The sequence below is a fragment of the Cherax quadricarinatus genome, chromosome 5 (genome assembly GCF_038502225.1).
Source record: "Cherax quadricarinatus isolate ZL_2023a chromosome 5, ASM3850222v1, whole genome shotgun sequence".
Lineage (NCBI taxonomy): Eukaryota > Metazoa > Arthropoda > Malacostraca > Decapoda > Parastacidae > Cherax > Cherax quadricarinatus.
This window is the reverse complement of record NC_091296.1, coordinates 7,953,594-7,976,656: the sequence shown is the minus strand read 5'-3', so window position 1 is coordinate 7,976,656 and position 23,063 is coordinate 7,953,594. Positions and strand designations below refer to the sequence as shown.

Below are 23,063 nucleotides of genomic sequence, written 5' to 3'. Positions count from 1 at the left end.
ACACACACACACAAAAAAAAAAGCCATTCTCGAGGTGTACAAATTTCCTGCCAGACACCCTGGTAGGGTGACGGAGGCAACATACCACCGAGGTTATTTCTGGGCCCCGTAAATCACCGCTTGTGATTTCCACATGTAAATGAGGGAACAACATTCCCCCCCTTCCACCTCCCCCCTTAATAGCCTAAACAAACACACGACTAGCATTTGTTTTCCCCTCCTGAGGCGAGGCGGAGTCAAGGTGCTGGATTCGTGTGAACGGACCCCACGGGCTCACTTCTAATTTCTGGACCACCCTAGCCCGCTTCCACACATTTCCCCCTTCCTCTCTCTCTCCTCTGATTCTTACGTACTTCTACCTACCTCATTCTCACACTCTTCAGTCCCTCCTCCCTTCATTCTTATTCGATTCTCACCCTGTCCACTACTATTATAACAACAATAATCTTTATTTCTAAAATTATATGATACAACTTACAGACCATAAGTGACATTAAAGATGTCAGTTATGGTCAATTTTGTTCCAGGATGCGACCCACACCAGTCGACTAACACCCAGGTACCTACTTCACTGCTAGGTGAATACGGACAGCAGGTGTCTTGAGGAAATACGCCCCAGTGTTCACACCCGTACCGGGGATCGAACCACGGGCACTCACAGTGTGTCCCACCATGCACGCTGTGTGTTACCCTTACTTGGGAATTATCACTGTAGGAGAAGGTAATTACCAAGTGATAGTAACTGCAGCTCAGGCTGACACTACTGAAGTCTGCCAGCTCAGGCTGACACTACTGAAGTCTCCCAGCTCAGACTGACACTACTGAAGTCTGCCAGCTCAGGCTGACACTACTGAAGTCTGCCAGCTCAGGCTGACACTACTGAAGTCTGCCAGCTCAGGCTGACACTACTGAAGTCTGCCAGCTCAGGCTGACACTACTGAAGTCTGCCAGCTCAGGCTGACACTACTGAAGTCTACCAGCTCAGGCTGACACTACTGAAGTCTGCCAGCTCAGGCTGACACTACTGAAGTCTACCAGCTCAGGCTGACACTACTGAAGTCTCCCAGCTCAGGCTGACACTACTGAAGTCTGCCAGCTCAGGCTGACACTACTGAAGTCTACCAGCTCAGGCTGACACTACTGAAGTCTGCCAACTCAGGCTGACACTACTGAAGTCTACCAGCTCAGGCTGACACTACTGAAGTCTCCCAGCTCAGGCTGACACTACTGAAGTCTCCCAGCTCAGGCTGACACTACTGAAGTCTCCCAGCTCAGGCTGACACTACTGAAGTCTCCCAGCTCAGGCTGACACTACTGAAGTCTGCCAGCTCAGGCTGACACTACTGAAGTCTGCCAGCTCAGGCTGACACTACTGAAGTCTCCCAGCTCAGGCTGACACTACTGAAGTCTCCCAGCTCAGGCTGACACTACTGAAGTCTCCCAGCTCAGGCTGACACTACTAAAGTCTGCCAGCTCAGGCTGACACTACTAATGTCTACCAGCTCAGGCTGACACTACTGAAGTCTCCCAGCTCAGTCTGACACTACTGAAGTCTGCCACCTCAGGCTGACACTACTGAAGTCTCCCAGCTCAGGCTGGTACTACTGAAGTCTCCCATCTCAGGCTGACACTAAAGTCTGCCAGCTCAGGCTGACACTACTGAAGTCTCCCAGCTCAGGCTGACACTACTGAAGTCTCCCAGCTCAGGCTGACACTACTGAAGTCTCCCAGCTCAGGCTGACACTACTAAAGTCTGCCAGCTCAGGCTGACACTACTAAAGTCTGCCAGCTCAGGCTGACACTACTAAAGTCTGCCAGCTCAGGCTGACACTACTAAATTTTCCCAGCTACGGCTGACACTACTAAAGTCTGCCAGCTCAGGCTGACATTACTAAAGTCTGCCAGCTCAGGCTGACACTACTGAAGTCTCCCAGCTCAGGCTGACACTACTAAAGTCTGCCAGCTCAGGCTGACACTACTAAAGTCTGCCAGCTCAGGCTGACACTACAAAAGTCTGCCAGCTCAGGCTGACACTACTAAAGTCTCCCAGCTCAGGCTGACACTACTAAAGTCTGCCAGCTCAGGCTGACACTACTCAAGTCTGCCAGCTCAGGCTGACACTACTCAAGTCTGCCAGCTCAGGCTGACATTGCTAAAGTCTGCCAGCTCAGGCTGACATTGCTAAAGTCTGCCAGCTCACACTGACACTACTGAAGTCTGCCAGCTCAGGCTGACACTACTGAAGTCTGCCAGCTCAGGCTGACACTACTAAAGTCTGCCAGCTCAGGCTGACACTACAAAAGTCTGCCAGCTCAGGCTGACACTACTAAAGTCTGCCAGCTCAGGCTGACACTACTAAAGTCTGCCAGCTCAGGCTGACACTACTAAAGTCTGCCAGCTCAGGCTGACACTACTAAAGTCTGCCAGCTCAGGCTGACACTACTAAAGTCTGCCAGCTCAGGCTGACACTACTAAAGTCTGCCAGCTCAGGCTGACACTACTAAAGTCTGCCAGCTCAGGCTGACACTACTAAAGTCTGCCAGCTCAGGCTGACACTACTAAAGTCTGCAAGCTCAGGCTGACACTACAAAAGTCTGCCAGCTCAGACTGACACTACTAAAGTCTGCCAGCTCAGACTGACACTACTAAAGTCTGCCAGCTCAGGCTGACACTACTAAAGTCTGCCAGCTCAGGCTGACACTACTAAAGTCTGCCAGCTCAGACTGACACTACTAAAGTCTGCCAGCTCAGGCTGACACTACTAAAGTCTGCCAGCTCAGACTGACACTACTAAAGTCTGCCAGCTCAGACTGACACTACTAAAGTCTGCCAGCTCAGACTGACACTACTAAAGTCTGCCAGCTCAGACTGACACTACTAAAGTCTGCCAGCTCAGACTGACACTACTAAAGTCTGCCAGCTCAGACTGACACTACTAAAGTCTGCCAGCTCAGACTGACACTACTAAAGTCTGCCAGCTCAGACTGACACTACTAAAGTCTGCCAGCTCAGACTGACACTACTAAAGTCTGCCAGCTCAGACTGACACTACTGAAGTCTGCAAGCTCGGACTGACACTACTAAAGTCTGCCAGCTCAGACTGACACTACTAAAGTCTGCCAGCTCAGACTGACACTACTAAAGTCTGCCAGCTCAGACTGACACTACTAAAGTCTGCCAGCTCAGGATGACACTACTAAAGTCTGCCAGCTCAGGCTGACACTACTAAAGTCTGCCAGCTCAGGCTGACACTACTAAAGTCTGCCAGCTCAGACTGACACTACTAAAGTCTGCCAGCTCAGGCTGACACTACTAAAGTCTGCCAGCTCAGACTGACACTACTAAAGTCTGCCAGCTCAGGCTGACACTACTAAAGTCTGCCAGCTCAGACTGCCACTACTAAAGTCTGCCAGCTCAGACTGACACTACTGAAGTCTACCAGCTCAGACTGACACTACTAAAGTCTGCCAGCTCAGACTGACACTACTAAAGTCTGCCAGCTCAGGCTGACACTACTAAAGTCTGCCAGCTCAGGCTGACACTACTAAAGTCTGCCAGCTCAGGCTGACACTACTAAAGTCTGCCAGCTCAGGCTGACACTACTAAAGTCTGCCAGCTCAGACTGACACTACTAAAGTCTGCCAGCTCAGACTGACACTACTAAAGTCTGCCAGCTCAGGCTGACACTACTAAAGTCTGCCAGCTCAGGCTGACACTACTAAAGTCTGCCAGCTCAGGCTGACACTACTAAAGTCTGCCAGCTCAGGCTGACACTACTAAAGTCTGCCAGCTCAGGCTGACACTACTAAAGTCTGCCAGCTCAGGCTGACACTACTAAAGTCTGCCAGCTCAGGCTGACACTACTAAAGTCTGCCAGCTCAGGCTGACACTACTAAAGTCTGCAAGCTCAGGCTGACACTACTAAAGTCTGCCAGCTCAGGCTGACACTACTAAAGTCTGCCAGCTCAGGCTGACACTACTAAAGTCTGCCAGCTCAGGCTGACACTACTAAAGTCTGCCAGCTCAGGCTGACACTACTAAAGTCTGCCAGCTCAGGCTGACACTACTAAAGTCTGCTAGCTCAGGCTGACACTACTAAAGTCTGCCAGCTCAGACTGACACTACTAAAGTCTGCCAGCTCAGACTGACACTACTAAAGTCTGCCAGCTCAGACTGACACTACTAAAGTCTGCCAGCTCAGGCTGACACTAGTAAAGTCTGCCAGCTCAGACTGACACTACTAAAGTCTGCCAGCTCAGACTGACACTACTAAAGTCTACCAGCTCAGGCTGACACTACTAAAGTCTGCCAGCTCAGGCTGACACTACTAAAGTCTGTCAGCTCAGGCTGACACTACTAAAGTCTGCCAGCTCAGACTGACACTACTAAAGTCTGCCAGCTCAGACTGACACTACTAAAGTCTGCCAGCTCAGGCTGACACTACTAAAGTCTGCCAGCTCAGACTGACACTACTAAAGTCTGCCAGCTCAGACTGACACTACTAAAGTCTGCCAGCTCAGGCTGACACTACTAAAGTCTGTCAGCTCAGGCTGACACTACTAAAGTCTGCCAGCTCAGGCTGACACTACTAAAGTCTGCCAGCTCAGACTGACACTACTAAAGTCTGCCAGCTCAGACTGACACTACTAAAGTCTGCCAGCTCAGACTGACACTACTAAAGTCTGCCAGCTCAGGCTGACACTACTAAAGTCTGCCAGCTCAGGCTGACACTACTAAAGTCTGCCAGCTCAGACTGACACTACTAAAGTCTGCCAGCTCAGGCTGACACTACTAAAGTCTGCCAGCTCAGACTGACACTACTAAAGTCTGCCAGCTCAGGCTGACACTACTAAAGTCTGCCAGCTCAGGCTGACACTACTAAAGTCTGCCAGCTCAGACTGACACTACTAAAGTCTGCCAGCTCAGACTGACACTACTAAAGTCTGCCAGCTCAGGCTGACACTACTAAAGTCTGCCAGCTCAGACTGACACTACTAAAGTCTGCCAGCTCAGACTGACACTACTAAAGTCTGCCAGCTCAGGCTGACACTACTAAAGTCCGCCAGCTCAGGCTGACACTACTAAAGTCTGCCAGCTCAGGCTGACACTACTAAAGTCTGCCAGCTCAGGCTGACACTACTAAAGTCTGCCAGCTCAGGCTGACACTACTAAAGTCTGCCAGCTCAGACTGACACTACTAAAGTCTGCCAGCTCAGGCTGACACTACTAAAGTCTGCCAGCTCAGACTGACACTACTAAAGTCTGCCAGCTCAGACTGCCACTACTAAAGTCTGCCAGCTCAGGCTGACACTACTAAAGTCTGCCAGCTCAGACTGACACTACTAAAGTCTGCCAGCTCAGGCTGACACTACTAAAGTCTGCCAGCTCAGACTGCAACTACTAAAGTCTGCCAGCTCAGGCTGACACTACTAAAGTCTGCCAGCTCAGACTGACACTACTAAAGTCTGCTAGCTCAGGCTGACAGTACTAAAGTCTGCCAGCTCAGACTGACACTACTAAAGTCTGCCAGCTCAGACTGACACTACTAAAGTCTGCCAGCTCAGACTGACACTACTAAAGTCTGCCAGCTCAGACTGACACTACTAAAGTCTGCCAGCTCAGACTGACACTACTAAAGTCTGCCAGCTCAGACTGACACTACTAAAGTCTGCCAGCTCAGGCTGACACTACTAAAGTCTGCCAGCTCAGACTGACACTACTAAAGTCTGCCAGCTCAGGCTGACACTACTAAAGTCTGCCAGCTCAGACTGCCACTACTAAAGTCTGCCAGCTCAGGCTGACACTACTAAAGTCTGCCAGCTCAGACTGACACTACTAAAGTCTGCTAGCTCAGACTGACACTACTAAAGTCTGCCAGCTCAGACTGACACTACTAAAGTCTGCCAGCTCAGGCTGACACTACTAAAGTCTGCAAGCTCGGACTGACACTACTAAAGTCTGCCAGCTCAGACTGACACTACTAAAGTCTGCCAGCTCAGGCTGACACTACTAAAGTCTGCCAGCTCAGGCTGACACTACTAAAGTCTGCCAGCTCAGACTGACACTACTAAAGTCTGCCAGCTCAGGCTGACACTACTAAAGTCTGCCAGCTCAGACTGACACTACTAAAGTCTGCCAGCTCAGACTGACACTACTAAAGTCTGCCAGCTCAGACTGACACTACTAAAGTCTGCCAGCTCAGACTGACACTACTAAAGTCTGCCAGCTCAGACTGCCACTACTAAAGTCTGCCAGCTCAGGCTGACACCACTAAAGTCTGCCAGCTCAGACTGACACTACTAAAGTCTGCCAGCTCAGACTGACACTACTAAAGTCTGCCAGCTCAGGCTGACACTACTAAAGTCTGCCAGCTCAGGCTGACACAGTATTCTAGTATTCAAAAAAATATACAAAATTTCCTCTATCCGTTTATCCAAGTCCCGCCTCCACCCGTTTATCCAAGTCCCGCCTCCACCCGTTTATCCAAGTCCTTCCTCAATAACGGCAGCTCACACGCGAACGGTTACTGTTTTTTTGGCAATCAACGCCTGAATTTCGTAAATTATATGTTGAGACTGTACCGTTGACAACGGTACAGTGTCCTGTCACCGTTGTGAACAGTGACACGACACTGTACCGTTGTGAACGGTGACACGACACTGTACCGTTGTGAACGGTGACACGACACTGTACCGTTGTGAAAGGTGACACGACACTGTACCGTTGTGAACGGTGACACGACACTGTACCGTTGTGAACGGTGACACGACACTGTACCGTTGTGAACGGTGACACGACACTGTACCGTTGTGAACGGTGACACGACACTGTACCGTTGTGAACGGTGACACGACACTGTACCGTTGTGAACGGTGACACGACACTGTACCGTTGTGAACGGTGACACGACACTGTACCGTTGTGAACGGTGACACGACACTGTACCGTTGTGAACGGTGACACGACACTGTACCGTTGTGAACGGTGACGTAAGTGCTGAAACATTTTTTAACGTTACGTTACAACGTACTGAACGTTACGTGACAACGTATTGAACGTTACGTGACAACGTACTGAACGTTAGGTGACAACGTACTGAACGTTACGTGACAACGTACTGAACGCTACGTGACAACGTACTGAACGTTACGTGACAACGTACTGAACGCTACGTGACAACGTACTGAACGTTACGTGACAACGTACTGAACGTTACGTGACAACGAACTGAACGTTACATAAGAACATAAGAAAGGAGGAACACTGCAGGAGGCCTGTTGGCCCATACTAGGCAGGTCCTTTACAATTCATCCCACTAACAAAACATTTGCCCAACCCAATTTTCAATGCCACTCAAGAAATAAGCTCTGATGTTAAAGTCCCACTCAAATCCAACCCCTCCCACTCATGTACTTATCCAACCTAAATTTGAAACTACCCAAAGTCCCAGCCTCAATAACCCAACTAGGTAGACTGTTCCACTCATCAACTACCCTATTTCCAAACCAATACTTTCCTATGTCCTTTCTAGGTGAGGCCTTACTAATGATGTATAAAGCTGCAGTATGACCTCTGGACTTCTGTTGCTTACACTTCTTGATATAAATCCCAGTAATCTATTTGCCTTATTACGTACGCTTAGGCATTGCTGTCTTGGTTTAAGGTTGCTGCTCACCATAACCCCCAAGTCCTTTTCGCAATCTGTATGGCTAAGTTCTACATCATTTAACTTATAAGTGCTAGGGTTATGGGTACTCCCAAGCTTCAGAACCTTGCATTTATCTACATTGAACTGCATCTGCCACTTTTCTGACCAAGAATAGAGTTTGTTTAAATCCTCCTGAAGTTCCATAACATCTACGTTTGAATCAATTATCCTACCTATCTTTGTGTCATCGGCGAATTTGCTCATATCACTAGTAATTCCCTCATCAAGATCATTGATATATATTATAAACAACAACGGGCCCAAGACTGATCCCTGTGGAACGCCACTTGTTACAGATCCGCACTCGGATTTAACCCCATTTATGGACACTCTCTGCTTCCTGTCAGTGAGCCATGACTCGATCCACGAGAGCACTTTTCCCCCAATGCCATGAGCTGCCACTTTCTTTAACAGTCTATGGTGCGGAACTCTATCAAAAGCCTTACTAAAATCTAAGTAAATAGTATCAAATTCTTTATCGTGGTCAACAGCCTCAAAAGCTTTACTGAAGAAAGTTAATAAATTAGTTAGACAAGACCGGCCTCTTGTGAATCCATGCTGAGTATCATTAATCAAGCTATGCTTATCGAGATGGCTTCTTATAATCTCAGCTATAATTGACTCTAGTAATTTGCCTACAATTGAGGTCAGGCTTATTGGGCGGTAATTTGACGGTAACGACTTGTCCCCTGTTTTAAAAACAGGAATTACATTAGCCATCTTCCACATATCAGACACTACACCTGTTTGAAGAGATAAATTAAAAATATTAGTTAATGGTTCACAGACTTCCATTTTGCATTCCTTAAGAACCCTTGACAAAACCTCATCAGGACCCGGCGACTTATTTTGCTTCAGTCTGTCTATCTGCTTCACAACCATTTCACTAGTGACTGTGATGTTACATAATTTATCTTCTTCTAGCCCACTGTAAAAATTAATTACTGGAATATTGTTAGTGTCTTCCTGTGTAAAAACTAAGAGAAAATAATTATTAAAAATCGAGCACATTTCATTCTCTTTGTCAGTAAGGTGCCCATAGTTATTTTTAAGGTGACCTATCTTATCTCTAACTTTTGTTCTATAGACCTGGAAAAAACTTTTTGGGTTAGTTTTAGAATCCCTAGCAACTTTAATTTCATAGTCCCTTTTAGCTTTTCTTATCCCCTTTTTAATGTCCCTCTTAATGTCAATATACTGATTCATAAGATGACCCTCACCTCTTTTGATACGCCTATAAATTCCTTTCTTATGCCCTAGTAGATATTTGAGCCTATTATTCATCCATTTTGGGTCATTTCTATTTGATCTGATTTCTTTATATGGGATAAACGTTCTTTGAGCAGCATGTATAGTGTTCAGAAAACTGTCATATTGATAGCTCTCTTCGTTACCCCAGTCAACAGATTAGTGTTCTCTAAGCCCATCGTAATCTGCTAAGCGAAAATCTGGGACTGTTACTGAGTTATCGCTACTATCGTACTTCCATTCAATGCTAAATGTAATTGATTTGTGGTCGCTAGCACCCAGTTTCTCTGAAATTTCTAAATTATTAACAAGGGATTCATTGTTTGCCATAACTAAGTCAAGCAGGTTATTTCCCCTTGTAGGTTCTGTCACAAACTGCTTCAAAAAACAATCCTGAACTACTTCTAAGAAGTTGTATGATTCTAAATTCCCAGTCAAGAAATTCCAATCAACATGACTAAAGTTAAAGTCTCCTAGAATTACTACATTATCGTGCCTTGTGGCCTTAACAATTTCCTCCCACAGTAGTCTCCCTTGGTCCCTATCTAAGTTTGGGGGATGGTATATCACTCCTAAAATCAGTTTTTCATGCCCCTCTGAAAATTCTATCCAAACAGACTCTGTATGTGTTACTTTAGACTTAATACCCGTTTTTATGCAACAGTTCAAGCGATCTCGGACATACAATGCCACCCCACCCCCCTTCCCGATACTTCTATCTTCTTGGAACAATTTAAAACCCTGAATATGACATTCCGCAGGCATGTCCCGTCTTTTTTAATTAAACCACGTCTCAGTTAAGGCAAATACATCAATGTTACCTGCACTAGCAACTAATCTCAACTCGTCCATCTTATTCCTAGCACTACGGCAATTAGCATAATAAACATTGAAAGACTCTCCTTTCTCTTTACCCTTCCTGCTCATTTCTGTTTTTCTACTAAACCTATTACTGTCTTTATCACCCAAAGTCCCTGGCTTTTCAATATCTACCTCGTTCTGCTTATTACTAGTTCCCCTAGAACTCATAATATTACTACACTGGGACTTCACTGTTTTCCTGCCAAAACCCATACCACTAACTATTCCTAGTTTAAAGTCCTAACTGCTCCCTCCACTGCAGCTGGCAGTGCTACCACCCCAGACCTAGATAAGTGAACCCCATCCCTGGCATACATGTCATTTCTGCCATAGAAGAAATCCCAGTTGTCAATGAATGTTACCGCATTTTCCTTACAGTATTTGTCCAGCCAGCAATTGACACCAATTGCCCTGGACAACCATTCATTTCCAACTCCCCTCCTTGGCAAAATACCACATATGACAGGGTTCCCACCCTTACTCCTAATTATTTCTATTGCTGACCTATACCTGCTAATCAGGTCTTCACTCCTACGTCTGCCAACATCGTTGCCTCCAGCATTGAGACAGATAATAGGATTGCTCCCATTACCTCTCATGATGTCATCCAGACGGCTAACAATATCCTCCATCCCAGCCCCAGGAAAGCAAACTCTCTGTCTCCTACTCCTGTCCTTCAAGCAGAACGCCCTATCCATATACCTAATCTGGCTATCCCCAACAACAACAATATTCTTACCTTCCTTAATGTCTTTCGTCGTGACGTTCCCAGTAGTCGACTCACATTCGTCGGGTAGCACTGAGAATGTATTAGATGTTTCCACAACAGTTTCCACGGCAGTCTCTTTCTTCTTCATCGTTTCTACCTTTCCATTCGTCCTCTTGATCGTCAACTTCGTTCCCTGCTGTCCAGCCACTGACCAGTTTCCCTTCTTGACCTGAGGACTCAAAACAGGAGGACTACTACGAATCTTCTTGTTTTCCTCGGTCAGTCCCCGAATCTCCAACTTCGCCATCCTCAATTCTTCTTTAAGCTGTTGGTAAAGTTGCTCGATGGAGGGCATCTTGCTTCAATTCGTAGAGAGCGCGCAAACAGGTCTTCACAGAGCTAAGTACACGTCAACACTGCTAAGTACGTGACAACGTACTGAACGTTACGTGACAACGTACTGAACGTTACGTGACAACGTACTGAACGTTACGTGACAACGTATTGAACGTTACGTGACAACGTATTGAACGTTACGTGACAACGTATTGAACGTTACGTGATAACGTATTGAACGTTATCACATTAGAATATTGTGTTGTATGTTCAAGTTTAAGTTGTATGTAGTGAATGTTGGCCCTCCCCTCCCTCCCTCCCCTCCCTCCTTCACTCCTTCCCTCCTTCACTCCTTCCCTCCCTCCCTCCTTCCTTCCCTCCCTCCCTCCTTCCTTCCCTCCCTCCTTCGTTCCCTCCCTCCTTCCCTCCCTCCCTCCTTCTCTCCCTCCTTCACTCCTTCCCTCCCTCCTTCACTCCTTCCCTCCCTCCTTCACTCCTTCCCTCCCTCCTTCACTCCTTCCCTCCCTCCTTCACTCCTTCCCTCCCTCCTTCACTCCTTCCCTCCCACCCTCCTCCACTACCTCCCCCCCACCCTCCTCCACTCCTTCCCCCCCACCCTCCTCCACTCCTTCCCTCCCTCCCCCACTCCTTCCCTCCTTCACTCCTTCCCTCCCTCCCTCCTTCACTCCTTCCCTCCTTCCCTTCCTCCCTCCCTCCTTCCCTTCCTCCCTCCCTCCTCCACTCCTTCCCTCCCTCCCTCCTCCACTCCCTCCCACCTTCCTCCACTCCCTCTCACCCTCCTCCACTCCCTCCCACCCTCCTCCACTCCCTCCCACCCTCCTCCACTTCCTCCCACCCTCCTCCACTCCCTCCCACCCTCCTCCACTCCCTCCCTCCTTCACTCCTTCCCTCCTTCCCTTCCTCCCTTCCTCCCTCTCTCCTTCCCTTCCTCCCTCCCTCCTCCACTCCTTCCCTCCCTCCCTCCCTCCTCCACTCCTTCCCTCCCTCCCTCCTCCACTCCTTCTCTCCCTCCCTCCCTCCTTCACTCCTCCATTCCTTCTCTTCCTTCCTTTATTTTCGTTGTACAGTCACGGAACTCTAGGAGATTCGTGTCGGGTGTATGTGCGTGTTTGTCAGTTACTGTTTGTACGTGTCTTCAAGAATGTGTGTAAATGTGTGTGTGCGCGCGTGCGTGTGTGTGTAAATGTGTGTGTAAATGTGTGCGTAAATGTGTGTGTGTGTGTGTGTGTGTGTGTGTGTAAATGTGTGTAAATGTGTGTGTAAATGTGTGTGTGTGTGTGTGTGTGTGTGTGTGTGTGTGTGTGTGTAAATGTGTGTGTAAATGTGAGTGTGTGTGTGTGTGTGTGTGTGTGTGTGTGTGTGTGTGTGTGTGTGTGTGTGTGTAAATGTGTGTGTAAATGTGTGTGTGCAAATGTGTGTGCGTGCAAATGTGTGTGTGTACGTATAGAGTCACCTAGTTGTATTTGCAAGGGGGTTCGAGATTTAGCTCCTGGACCCGCCTCATAGACCATTTTAATCGGCATCACTGACTTCTGGCCTCTTGAGCACTGTCATACCTACTCTTGAAACTGTGTACTGAGTTTGCCTCCACCGTTGCCCCATTCAACTCATTCCACTTTTCAACCAGCCTGAAACTAAAGAAATACTTCCTGATACCCGTAAGATTCATGTGTCTTCAGCTTCCGCCTGCGTCCTATTGATCTTAAAACGTTGTATGTCGTGATAATGTCTCCTCATAGCCTATGCCTCTCTGTTCTGGCATTAATTTGGTTTCAAACCTATTCTCACGGGACTTCAGGTGCTTGACCAGGTGTGGGCTGCATGCTGGCGCCGCGTACTCAGTGACTGTCCTCAGGTTTCAAAGAATTCTTCACTTATTAAGTTCCTGAATGTTATATAGGCTATGTATACTTTTTATTCTGATATTTGTAGCTTCTCTCCGTCCTTGCGGTACTCTGTGTCCGGTCTGTCCTCACCTTTTTCAATTCGCGTGACCCTGCATTTGTTCTAATGAAATTGAGAAGCCACTTGGTCGACCATATCTGTAGTCTGATTACGTCTTTCTGAAGCTTATCCTCTCCTTATCTTATTCTTAGCTTCAGATCACACACACACAGACACACACACACACACACACACACACACACACACACACACACACACACACACACACACACACACACACACACACACACACACACACACTTTTAAGAAGAGGTACGCTAAAGTTCATGGAGCAGGAAGAGTGACCTAGTAGCAGCCGCCAGTGAAGAGGCAGGGCCAGGAGCTGTGACTTGACCCCTGCAACCACAATTAGGTAAATACCCACACACACACACAGGACTTAGTGCCCTCTGTTAGGTCATCCAGGTATATTATTAACAACAATGGGCTTAGTATTGGTCCTTGCAGAACCCCCCCCCCCTCGTTACTCTCGCTCATTCTGATGTTTCGTCCCTTTGCTGTTACTCACTGTTTTTTGACCCACTCGCGCTCTCTGATTTTAAATCCCCATTAGTTCTTCCAATTTCTGGATTTATGTCTGGTATGACACCAGAGGTGGTCAGTCCCTCAGGGACCTGAGGGACTGACCACCTCAATAGTACGTCTTCAAGAGTGGACTGATTACATCGTCTTCACATCTCTACTGCTTCAGCTAACTCTTTTGTACTCAACTGGAGAAGCCTACTGTATAGGCGAAACGTTTCACTTTAAAGATACTTATCTGTTGCAAATTTATCTTATTGAATTCCCTTAAGAGTGTTGACTCACGAAATCGTAATGACACGACTGCAAATAAACCATACCAGAGGTGGAAATAGAACGCGCGGTCAGAGAGTCACAAAACTCCAGACCGATGCGTTAGCCACTGGGCCAGCTGGTCACAACAAGATTCATCCAACTAGGAATATTTATTCACCAGACGAAGGTTAGCATAGGCTCCACTGTCACCACAAATGCAAGTTTTTACAGACTAATCTCCCGCCAGAGTGGCGGGTTCTATCCCCGCCACGCTGAGACAGAAGCGTCTGACAGTGTCTTAGAGATCCTGGTCAGTGTTCAGCGTCTCTTGTCTCTCCCCCTGGTGTATATATATATATATATATATATATATATATATATATATATATATATATATATATATATATATATATATGTCGTGCCGAATAGGCAGAATTTGCGATCTTGGCTTAAATAGCAACTGTCATCTTGCCATATAGGACAAGTGAAAATTTGTGTATGCAATAATTTCGCCAAAATCATTCTGAACCTAACGAAAAAAAACATATTTCACTGTTTGTTTAATATTAAATTACTGTAAACAAATCTAAAATATATTTAGCTGGGTTAGGCTAAAATAAATTGCTCTAGTTATAATAAGGTTAGGTAAGTTTTCTAAGATACTTTTGGTGCAAAATTAAAAAAATTTACATTAACATTAATGAAAAACATATATCTTTAAACTTATAAGAGAACAATTTAGAAAGAACTTAATTTTGAACGAGTTCTTCCTAATTGACCAGTTTTACATATTCGGCACGACATTATATATATATATATATATATATATATATATATATATATATATATATATATATATATATATATATATATATATATATATATATATATAGGTGGGGGCGGCGGCATGTTTGTCAACTGTTGTGATGGGAGAGATTGGTTGTCTTACAGGGACTCTGTGTGCGTGCCTGTTTGTGTGCCCGAATGCGCGTGTACACACACACAAACACACACGTGTGTCTATACGGCCCTGTTTGAGTATGCATCAGGCCATGTGCACCTTGTGCGTGGTTGGAGGTAACGACTGCGTGTTAACTAGCGTGTGCTCGTTACCTGGACCATGCCAAACACACACACACACACACACACACACACACACACACACACACACACACACACACACACACACACACACACACACACACGGGCTCTTGATCCAAGGCCCCTTCACTTACTAGACAAAACCTGACTGCTTGCCATTGAAAATTGGGTTGGGCAAATGTTTTGTTAGTGGGATGAATTGTAAAGGTCCTGCCTAGTATGGGCCAACAGGCCTCCTGCAGTGTTCCTCCTTTCTTATGTTATGTTCTTATCCCCCCAGACGCTATGATCCTTACAGATTTAGCGCTTCCCGTCCCCGTCAACACCAAGGATGGTGTAGCTGGCCAGGGACGCGCTACACACAGTACAGCTGGTACACCACAGTACAGCTGGTACACCACAGTACACTGTCTCAACTCTCTCTCGTGAGGGAGGGAGGTAAAACGGAGGGAAAGGGAGAGATACCACCAGTGGTATACCGAAGGGACGATACCACTAGTGGTATACCGAAGGGACGATACCACCAGTGGTATACCGAAGGGACGATACCACCAGTGGTATACCGAAGGGACGATACCACCAGTGGTATACCGAAGGGACGATACCACCAGTGGTATACCGAAGGGACGATACCACCAGTGGTATACCGAAGGGACGATACCACTAGTGGTATACCGAAGGGACGATACCACCAGTGGTATACCGAAGGGACGATACCACCAGTGGTATACCGAAGGGACGATACCACTAGTGGTATACCGAAGGGACGATACCACTAGTGGTATACCGAAGGGACGATACCACCAGTGGTATACCGAAGGGACGATACCACTAGTGGTATACCGAAGGGACGATACCACTAGTGGTATACCGAAGGGACGATACCACTAGTGGTATACCGAAGGGACGATACCACCAGTGGTATACCGAAGGGACGATACCACTAGTGGTATACCGAAGGGACGATACCACCAGTGGTATACCGAAGGGACGATACCACCAGTGGTATACCGAAGGGACGATACCACTAGTGGTATACCGAAGGGACGATACCACTAGTGGTATACCGAAGGGACGATACCACTAGTGGTATACCGAAGGGACGATACCACCAGTGGTATACCGAAGGGACGATACCACTAGTGGTATACCGAAGGGACGATACCACCAGTGGTATACCGAAGGGACGATACCACCAGTGGTATACCGAAGGGACGATACCACCAGTGGTATACCGAAGGGACGATACCACCAGTGGTATACCGAAGGGACGATACCACTAGTGGTATACCGAAGGGACGATACCACTAGTGGTATACCGAAGGGACGATACCACTAGTGGTATACCGAAGGGACGATACCACCAGTGGTATACCGAAGGGACGATACCACTAGTGGTATACCGAAGGGACGATACCACCAGTGGTATACCGAAGGGACGATACCACCAGTGGTATACCGAAGGGACGATACCACTAGTGGTATACCGAAGGGACGATACCACCAGTGGTATACCGAAGGGACGATACCACTAGTGGTATACCGAAGGGACGATACCACCAGTGGTATACCGAAGGGACGATACCACCAGTGGTATACCGAAGGGACGATACCACTAGTGGTATACCGAAGGGACGATACCACCAGTGGTATACCGAAGGGACGATACCACCAGTGGTATACCAAAGAGAGGATACCACCAGTGGTATACCAAAGAGAGGATACCACCAGTGGTATACCAAAGAGAGGATACCACCAGTGGTATACCGAAGGGAGGATACCACCAGTGGCATACCGAAGGGAGGATACCACCAGTGGTATACCAAAGAGGATACCACCAGTGGTATACCAAAGAGGATACCACCAGTGGTATATCAAAGAGAGGATACTACTGGTATACCAAAGGGAGGATACCACCAGTGGCATACCAAAGGGAGGATACCACCAGTGGCATACCAAAGGGAGGATACCACCAGTGGCATACCAAAGTGAGGATACCGCCAGTGGCATACCAAAGTGAGGATGCCGCCAGTGGTTATACCAAAGGGAAGATACCACCAGTGGTATACCGGAGGATACCACCAGTGGTATACCAAAGGGAGGATACCACCAGTGGTATACGAAAATAGGATACCACCAGTGGTATACCAAAATAGGATACCACCAGTGGTATACCAAAATAGGATACAACCAGTGGTATACCAAAATAGGATACAACCAGTGGTATACCAAATGGAGGATACCACCAGTGGTATACCAAAGGGAGGATACCATCAGTGGTATACCAAAGTGAGGATACCACCAGTGGTGTACCAAAGTGAGGATACCACCAGTGCTGTACCAAAGGGAGGATACCACCAGTGGTATACCAAAGAGAGGATACCACCAGTGGTATACCAAAGGGAGGATACCACCAGTGGTATACCAAAGGGAGGATACCACCAGTGGTATACCAAAGGGAGGATACTACCAGTGGTATACCAAAGTGAGGATACCAGTGGTATACCAAAGTGAGGATACCACCAGTGGTGTACCAAAGTGAGGATACCACCAGTGGTGTACCAAAGTGAGGATACCACCAGTGGTATACCAAAGTGAGGATACCACCAGTGGTATACCAAAGTGAGGATACCACCAGTGGTATACCAAAAGGATACCACCAGTGGTATACCGAAAGAGGATACCACCAGAGGCATACCAAAAGATACCACCAGTGGTATACCGAAAGAGGATACCACCAGTGGTATACCAAAAGATACCACCAGTGGTATACCAAAAGATACCACCAGTGGTATACCAAAAGATACCACCAGTGGTATACCAAAAGAGGATACCACCAGTGGTATACCAAAAGATACCACCAGTGGTATACCAAAAGAGGATACCACCAGTGGTATACCAAAAGAGGATACCACCAGTGGTATACCAAAAGAGGATACCACCAGTGGTATACCAAAAGAGGATACCACCAGTGGTATACCAAAAGAGGATACCACCAGTGGTATACCAAAAGATACCACCAGTGGTATACCAAAAGAGGATACCACCAGTGGTATACCAAAAGAGGATACCACCAGCGGTATACCAAGAGGATACCACCAGCGGTATACCGAAAGAGGATACCACCAGTGGTATACCGAAAGAGGACACCACCAGTGGTATACCGAAAGAGGATACCACCAGTGGTATACCGAAAGAGGATACCACCAGTGGTATACCGAAAGAGGATACCACCAGTGGTATACCGAAAGAGGATACCACCAGTGGTATACCGAAAGAGGATACCACCAGTGGCATACCGCTCTGTGCACACGTGTGTGTGTGTGTGTGTGTGTGTGTGTGCGCGCGCGCGCGCGCACGCACGCACACACACACACACACACACACACACACACACACGCGCGCGCGCACACACTCGCACGCACACACACACGCGCACGCACGCGCGCACACACACACACACACACGCGCACACACGCGCACGCACACGACTACGCGCTTTACGGTTAATGATGAACACCTGTTACTGAGGGGCGAGGGGAGGGGAGATGGAGGGGAGGGGAGGGGAGATGGGAGAGAGGGTAGGGGAGATGGGAGAGAGGGGAGGGGAGATGGGAGAGAGGGGAGGGGAGAGGGGAGAGAGGGGAGGGGAGATGGGAGAGAGGGGAGGGGAGAGAGGGGAGGTGGGGGGGTACAGTTTTAAACACTAGTTTACGTACACTGGATCACCGGTGTTGGCAGTGCTTGAGATTCTCTTGTGTTGACTCCATGGCTGGTTTACCACTGTTGTAACACTGCTTTACCACTGTAACACTGGTTTACCACTGTTGTAACACTGGTTTAACAGTGTTGTAACCCTGGTTTAATAGTATTGTAACCCTGGTTTAACAGTGTTGAAACACTAGTTTGTGTTACAACACTGGTTTAACAGTGTTGTAACCCTGGTTTAATAGTATTGTAACCCTGGTTTAATAGTATTGTAACCCTGGTTTAACAGTGTTGAAACACTAGTTTGTGTTACAACACTGGTTTAACAGTGTTGTAACCCTGGTTTAATAGTATTGTAACCCTGGTTTAACAGTGTTGAAACACTAGTTTGTGTTACAACACTGGTTTAACAGTGTTGTAACATTGGCAGTATATTGATGGACTGACTACAGGTTGAGGGACCGATTACCTCAAACTCCTTCTGATCAACCATTCTTCTCCGTATTGGACAGATTAAGCCACTGTGGGGCGAAACGTTTCCATAATTAATACCCAAGTGTTGCACAAGTGTGAGTACAACTGAATCAGTACTCGTCTATTAACGTCAAAAAACTTACGACAAACGCAATTAATTCTAGGAAAGATGTGCAAGTTTTGTGGCTCGTGATCTCCACCTGATGCGTCACCCGACGTCTGATGCGTCACCCAACGTCTGATGCGTCACCCAACGGCTCATGCGTCACCCAACGGCTCATGCGTCACCCAACGGCTCATGCGTCACCCAACGTCTCATGCGTCACCCAACGTCTGATGCGTCACCCGACGTCTGATGCGTCACCCAACGTCTGATGTGTCACCCAACGGCTCATGCGTCACCCAACGGTTCATGCGTCACCCAACGTCTCATGCGTCACCCAACGTCTCATGCGTCACCCAACGGTTCATGCGTCACCCAACGTCTCATGCGTCACCCAACGTCTCATGCGTCACTCCAACAACCTCCGCTGATCACTTTCTCCCTACAAATACTACATAAATAATGAATAACAGAGAGTAAGAATAATTTCCCAGCCCATCCAATATACAAAACAAGGTAGAAGGGGGTTCGAACCGTGGTACCCGAGACTAACATGTCCAGCGCTACGGGGCTTCTAATGGGAAGATTCACTGAAGGCACTGTTGTGTCCTGTCTACTGCAGTGACTACTGTCGGTGATCCTACTGCCCTGTAATATTGTCTGAAACTGTGTGCATTGTTTCAGACTAGACTGAGGGACTAACCACCTCAAAACTACGTCGTCAAGGGTGATGGACTGATTACATCGTCTTCACATCTCTACCGCTTCTGCCAACTTTTCTGTACTCGACAGAAGTCTACTGTGTAGGCGTTAACTTTCGGAATAAAGATACTTAACTTCTGCACTTGTCTTTGTTATCACCTGCTCAAGGTATCTGTAAAGATATCTAATGTTGGTAGACTTACCGACAATATATTAGGGCTTGACAAAGCTCCTGGAGAGCGAAACGTTGCCACAATAAAATGTCACATTAGTTGCACTTGTGTCGTCTTGTCTAAGAAAGTTATATATATATTCTCGAGTCAGTATAACCGGTTATAACTTACAGCACACGATTGTTGGCATTTCGTCCTAAATGCCCAGTGTTGGGCAGGCTGCTGCCCATGTTCAACACATTGACAGGAAACAAGGTGGCGGTGCTGCAGCAGCAGAAGCACCGCCGTTGGCGGTGATTTTACAAATCGCTGAGAATTTCTTCTGACACTTGACCTGCTTAGCATGGGCCAGTAGGTCTGCTGTAGTGCTCATAATTTTTTATGGCGATGAGCCGCGTAGTGAAGCTTTTGGTCATGTGACCAAAAGCTTCACTAAGCTTTGGGTCATCTGACAGAGGCCTTTTCCTGGCTCACCCCCGTCCCTCAAAATTAGCATATACGAAATTGTAAGACGTGGGGATCCCAATGAGACGTGACAGTGAAACAAATAATAATAATAATAATAATAATAATAATAATAATAATAATAATAATAATAATAATAATAATAATAATTAATAATATTTACTACCAGTACATGTACAAGGTATACAGACTATAGTTGACATCAGTAACATACTACTATATAGAAAGTCGCTTGTTATACTGAGCATTTCGGGCAAATTAGGTCAGTTTTGTCCCAGGATGCGACCCACACCAGTCGACTAACACCCAGGTACCTATTTTACTGATGGGTGAATACAGGCAACAGGTGTAAGGAAACACGCCCAATGTTCCACCCTCTCCGGGAATCGAACCCGGACACTAAGCGTGTGAAGCGAGAGCTCTTGCCACCAGGCCCCGTGGCCTGGTGGCAAGCGGCAGAGCAAGCAACCACTGGGACGTTTCGCTCTAAACAGAGCGAAACGTCCCAATAAAAGCCTGTAACCTGTGAGTTTTTACATGTGTAATGACAGAGGCGGGACAGACACACTCACCTGTCCAACAGTGTCCCTCATCCTGTCCATGTCTGCGTCACCGTCAACTCACCAGACAGACAGTACACATCCTGGCGTCACGATCACTTTCTCACTACTCGTTCAAATCACCACTCTTCCCCTAACCAAGAACCATCAATCTACCCCCAAGAGTCGTGATTGATTGTCCGGTGTCTATTTCAACCTTAGTTCCTACGAAGACTTTATCCTCCAGACTTGCTACGTGTCGTGGCAGCGACGGACACCTCGCCTACACATTATCGTCCACATTTCACGAAGTTGGAATGAGACGGATTTCCCTGGGAAGGCGTATTAGAGAATGTTCTCTTAAGAAATATCGAGGAAGAGCGACACAACCCACCACCTCCACGTCTGGACACACACTGAACTTGCAACATCTGGTGACTCTTGTCAACCTGGACACGTACCCGGCTACCAATTTCCATCGTATTAATATATATAATTACTTCCTTTATTATAAGTAATATAGGAGAATAATTATGCCAAAAACATCATTATGTACTCGTTGTTTTAGCTATTATATTATAAATGGAGAGTTTTCTTAGTAAGGGACTCAATATTCGCCTTTAAAACTTCCACTGGCAAAATATGATATCAAAACTAGCATTTTTAAACGCGCGTGCTTGTTTGCGTGCATGCGCGCGTGTGCGCTTTGCGTGCATTCGTGCGTGTACGCATGAGTGTAATTACGTATCTGTAGCTAGAGGAGCAGAGCTCTGCTTGTGGAAGGAGCACTGCAGAAGGCCTACTGACCCATACTAGGCAAGTCTATTATTCACTCTGTCAGACACTGCAACACAATGGTATCTTGGTACAGAACAGAAATCAAATTGGACAACTTCTACTAGTGAGAATGGCTGGATTTGAGAGGGACGTGACCTACCTTCCAACGACAACATTCTTACCTCTACTAGTGACCTACATCTCACCTCCTGGCGTTATATAAGGCTCCATCTTGTCACTTCAACTCCATATTGTTTCAGACTATGGAACAATACTCTTCTCCAGACTGAGGGGCTGTATAGTCCTTGTGGCTTAGCGCTTCTTTTTGATTATAATAATAATAATCCAGACTGAGGGACTGACCACCTCAAAACTTCAAGGGTGATGGACTTATTACATCGTCTTAACGTCTCTTCTATCAACTTTTCTATACTCGACTGAAGAAGCCTACTGTGTAGGCGAAACGTTTCGAAATAAAGATACCTAACTGTTGCATATGTGTCTTACGTAACAAGTCTAGGTTATGGTATAAACCTTGGTAATAAATACCGACAAATTGGTTTAGAAAGACACGTAAGCAAACACTATAACATATTTATTAGAAAACGTTTAGAAGTGATCAAGGTCCCAGGACCGAAACGTTTTCTAATAAATATGTTATAGTGTTTGCTTACGTGTCTTTCTTAACCAAGTCTAGGTTATACCCACCCACCCACACACACTCAAATGTCTATTTTTTAAAGTTACATAAGGTTTTAGCTTCAATAACGCTACTCGGGAATTTGTTCCACTCATCCACAACTCTATTGCCAAACCAGTGTTTTTCTATATACTTTCTAAATCTATTTTTTTCCAACTTGAACCTACTGCTGCTAGACCTGTCTTGGCTACATATTTTTAGCACGTTATTTGCATATCTTTTGAATAAATAATGTGTAATGAGCACTTATCAATGGTTAATAACTCACACGGAGACAGCAACAAAAGAAATTAACTGATCTTATATTTCGATCCCCCTTTGGAATCCTCATCTGCTGAAGAGGACCCCAGAAGAGGGTCGTAATATACAGATCAATCTCCTGAGTTACTGTCTCCATATGAATAACAAAAAGGCACAATACCGTGACTGGAACGATACACAAATAACCCGCACATAAAAGAGAGAAGCTTACGACGACTTTCTCAATGGTCCAAGTCGGACCGAAACGTCGTCGTAAGCTTCTCTCTTTTATGTGCGGGTTATTTGTGTATGTCTCCATATGAGTTATTATTAAGCACATATTTATCCTTTCCATTATGCACATCAGTCATATTATCCCTAATTCTACTGCTTTCTGGAGAGTGCAGATTCAGTGCTCTCAGTCCATCATCGTAGTTCAGGATCTTCTGAGCCCAG

At 46.6% G+C, this 23,063-nt stretch overlaps 1 protein-coding gene across 3 annotated transcripts in view; it reads right to left on the bottom strand.

The window, feature by feature from the left end:
* DAAM (disheveled-associated activator of morphogenesis-like protein) overlaps window positions 1-21,313 on the bottom strand; it is a 368,710-nt gene extending 347,397 nt beyond the window's left edge. For all 3 annotated transcript variants that reach the window (XM_070099657.1, XM_070099673.1, XM_070099665.1), the window contains exon 1: window positions 20,924-21,313. In XM_070099657.1, the coding sequence (XP_069955758.1) occupies window positions 20,924-20,953 (30 nt within the window). In that variant the 5' untranslated portion in view covers window positions 20,954-21,313. The remainder of the gene's footprint in view (window positions 1-20,923) is intronic.
* Between the last annotated feature and the right edge of the window lie 1,750 nt (window positions 21,314-23,063).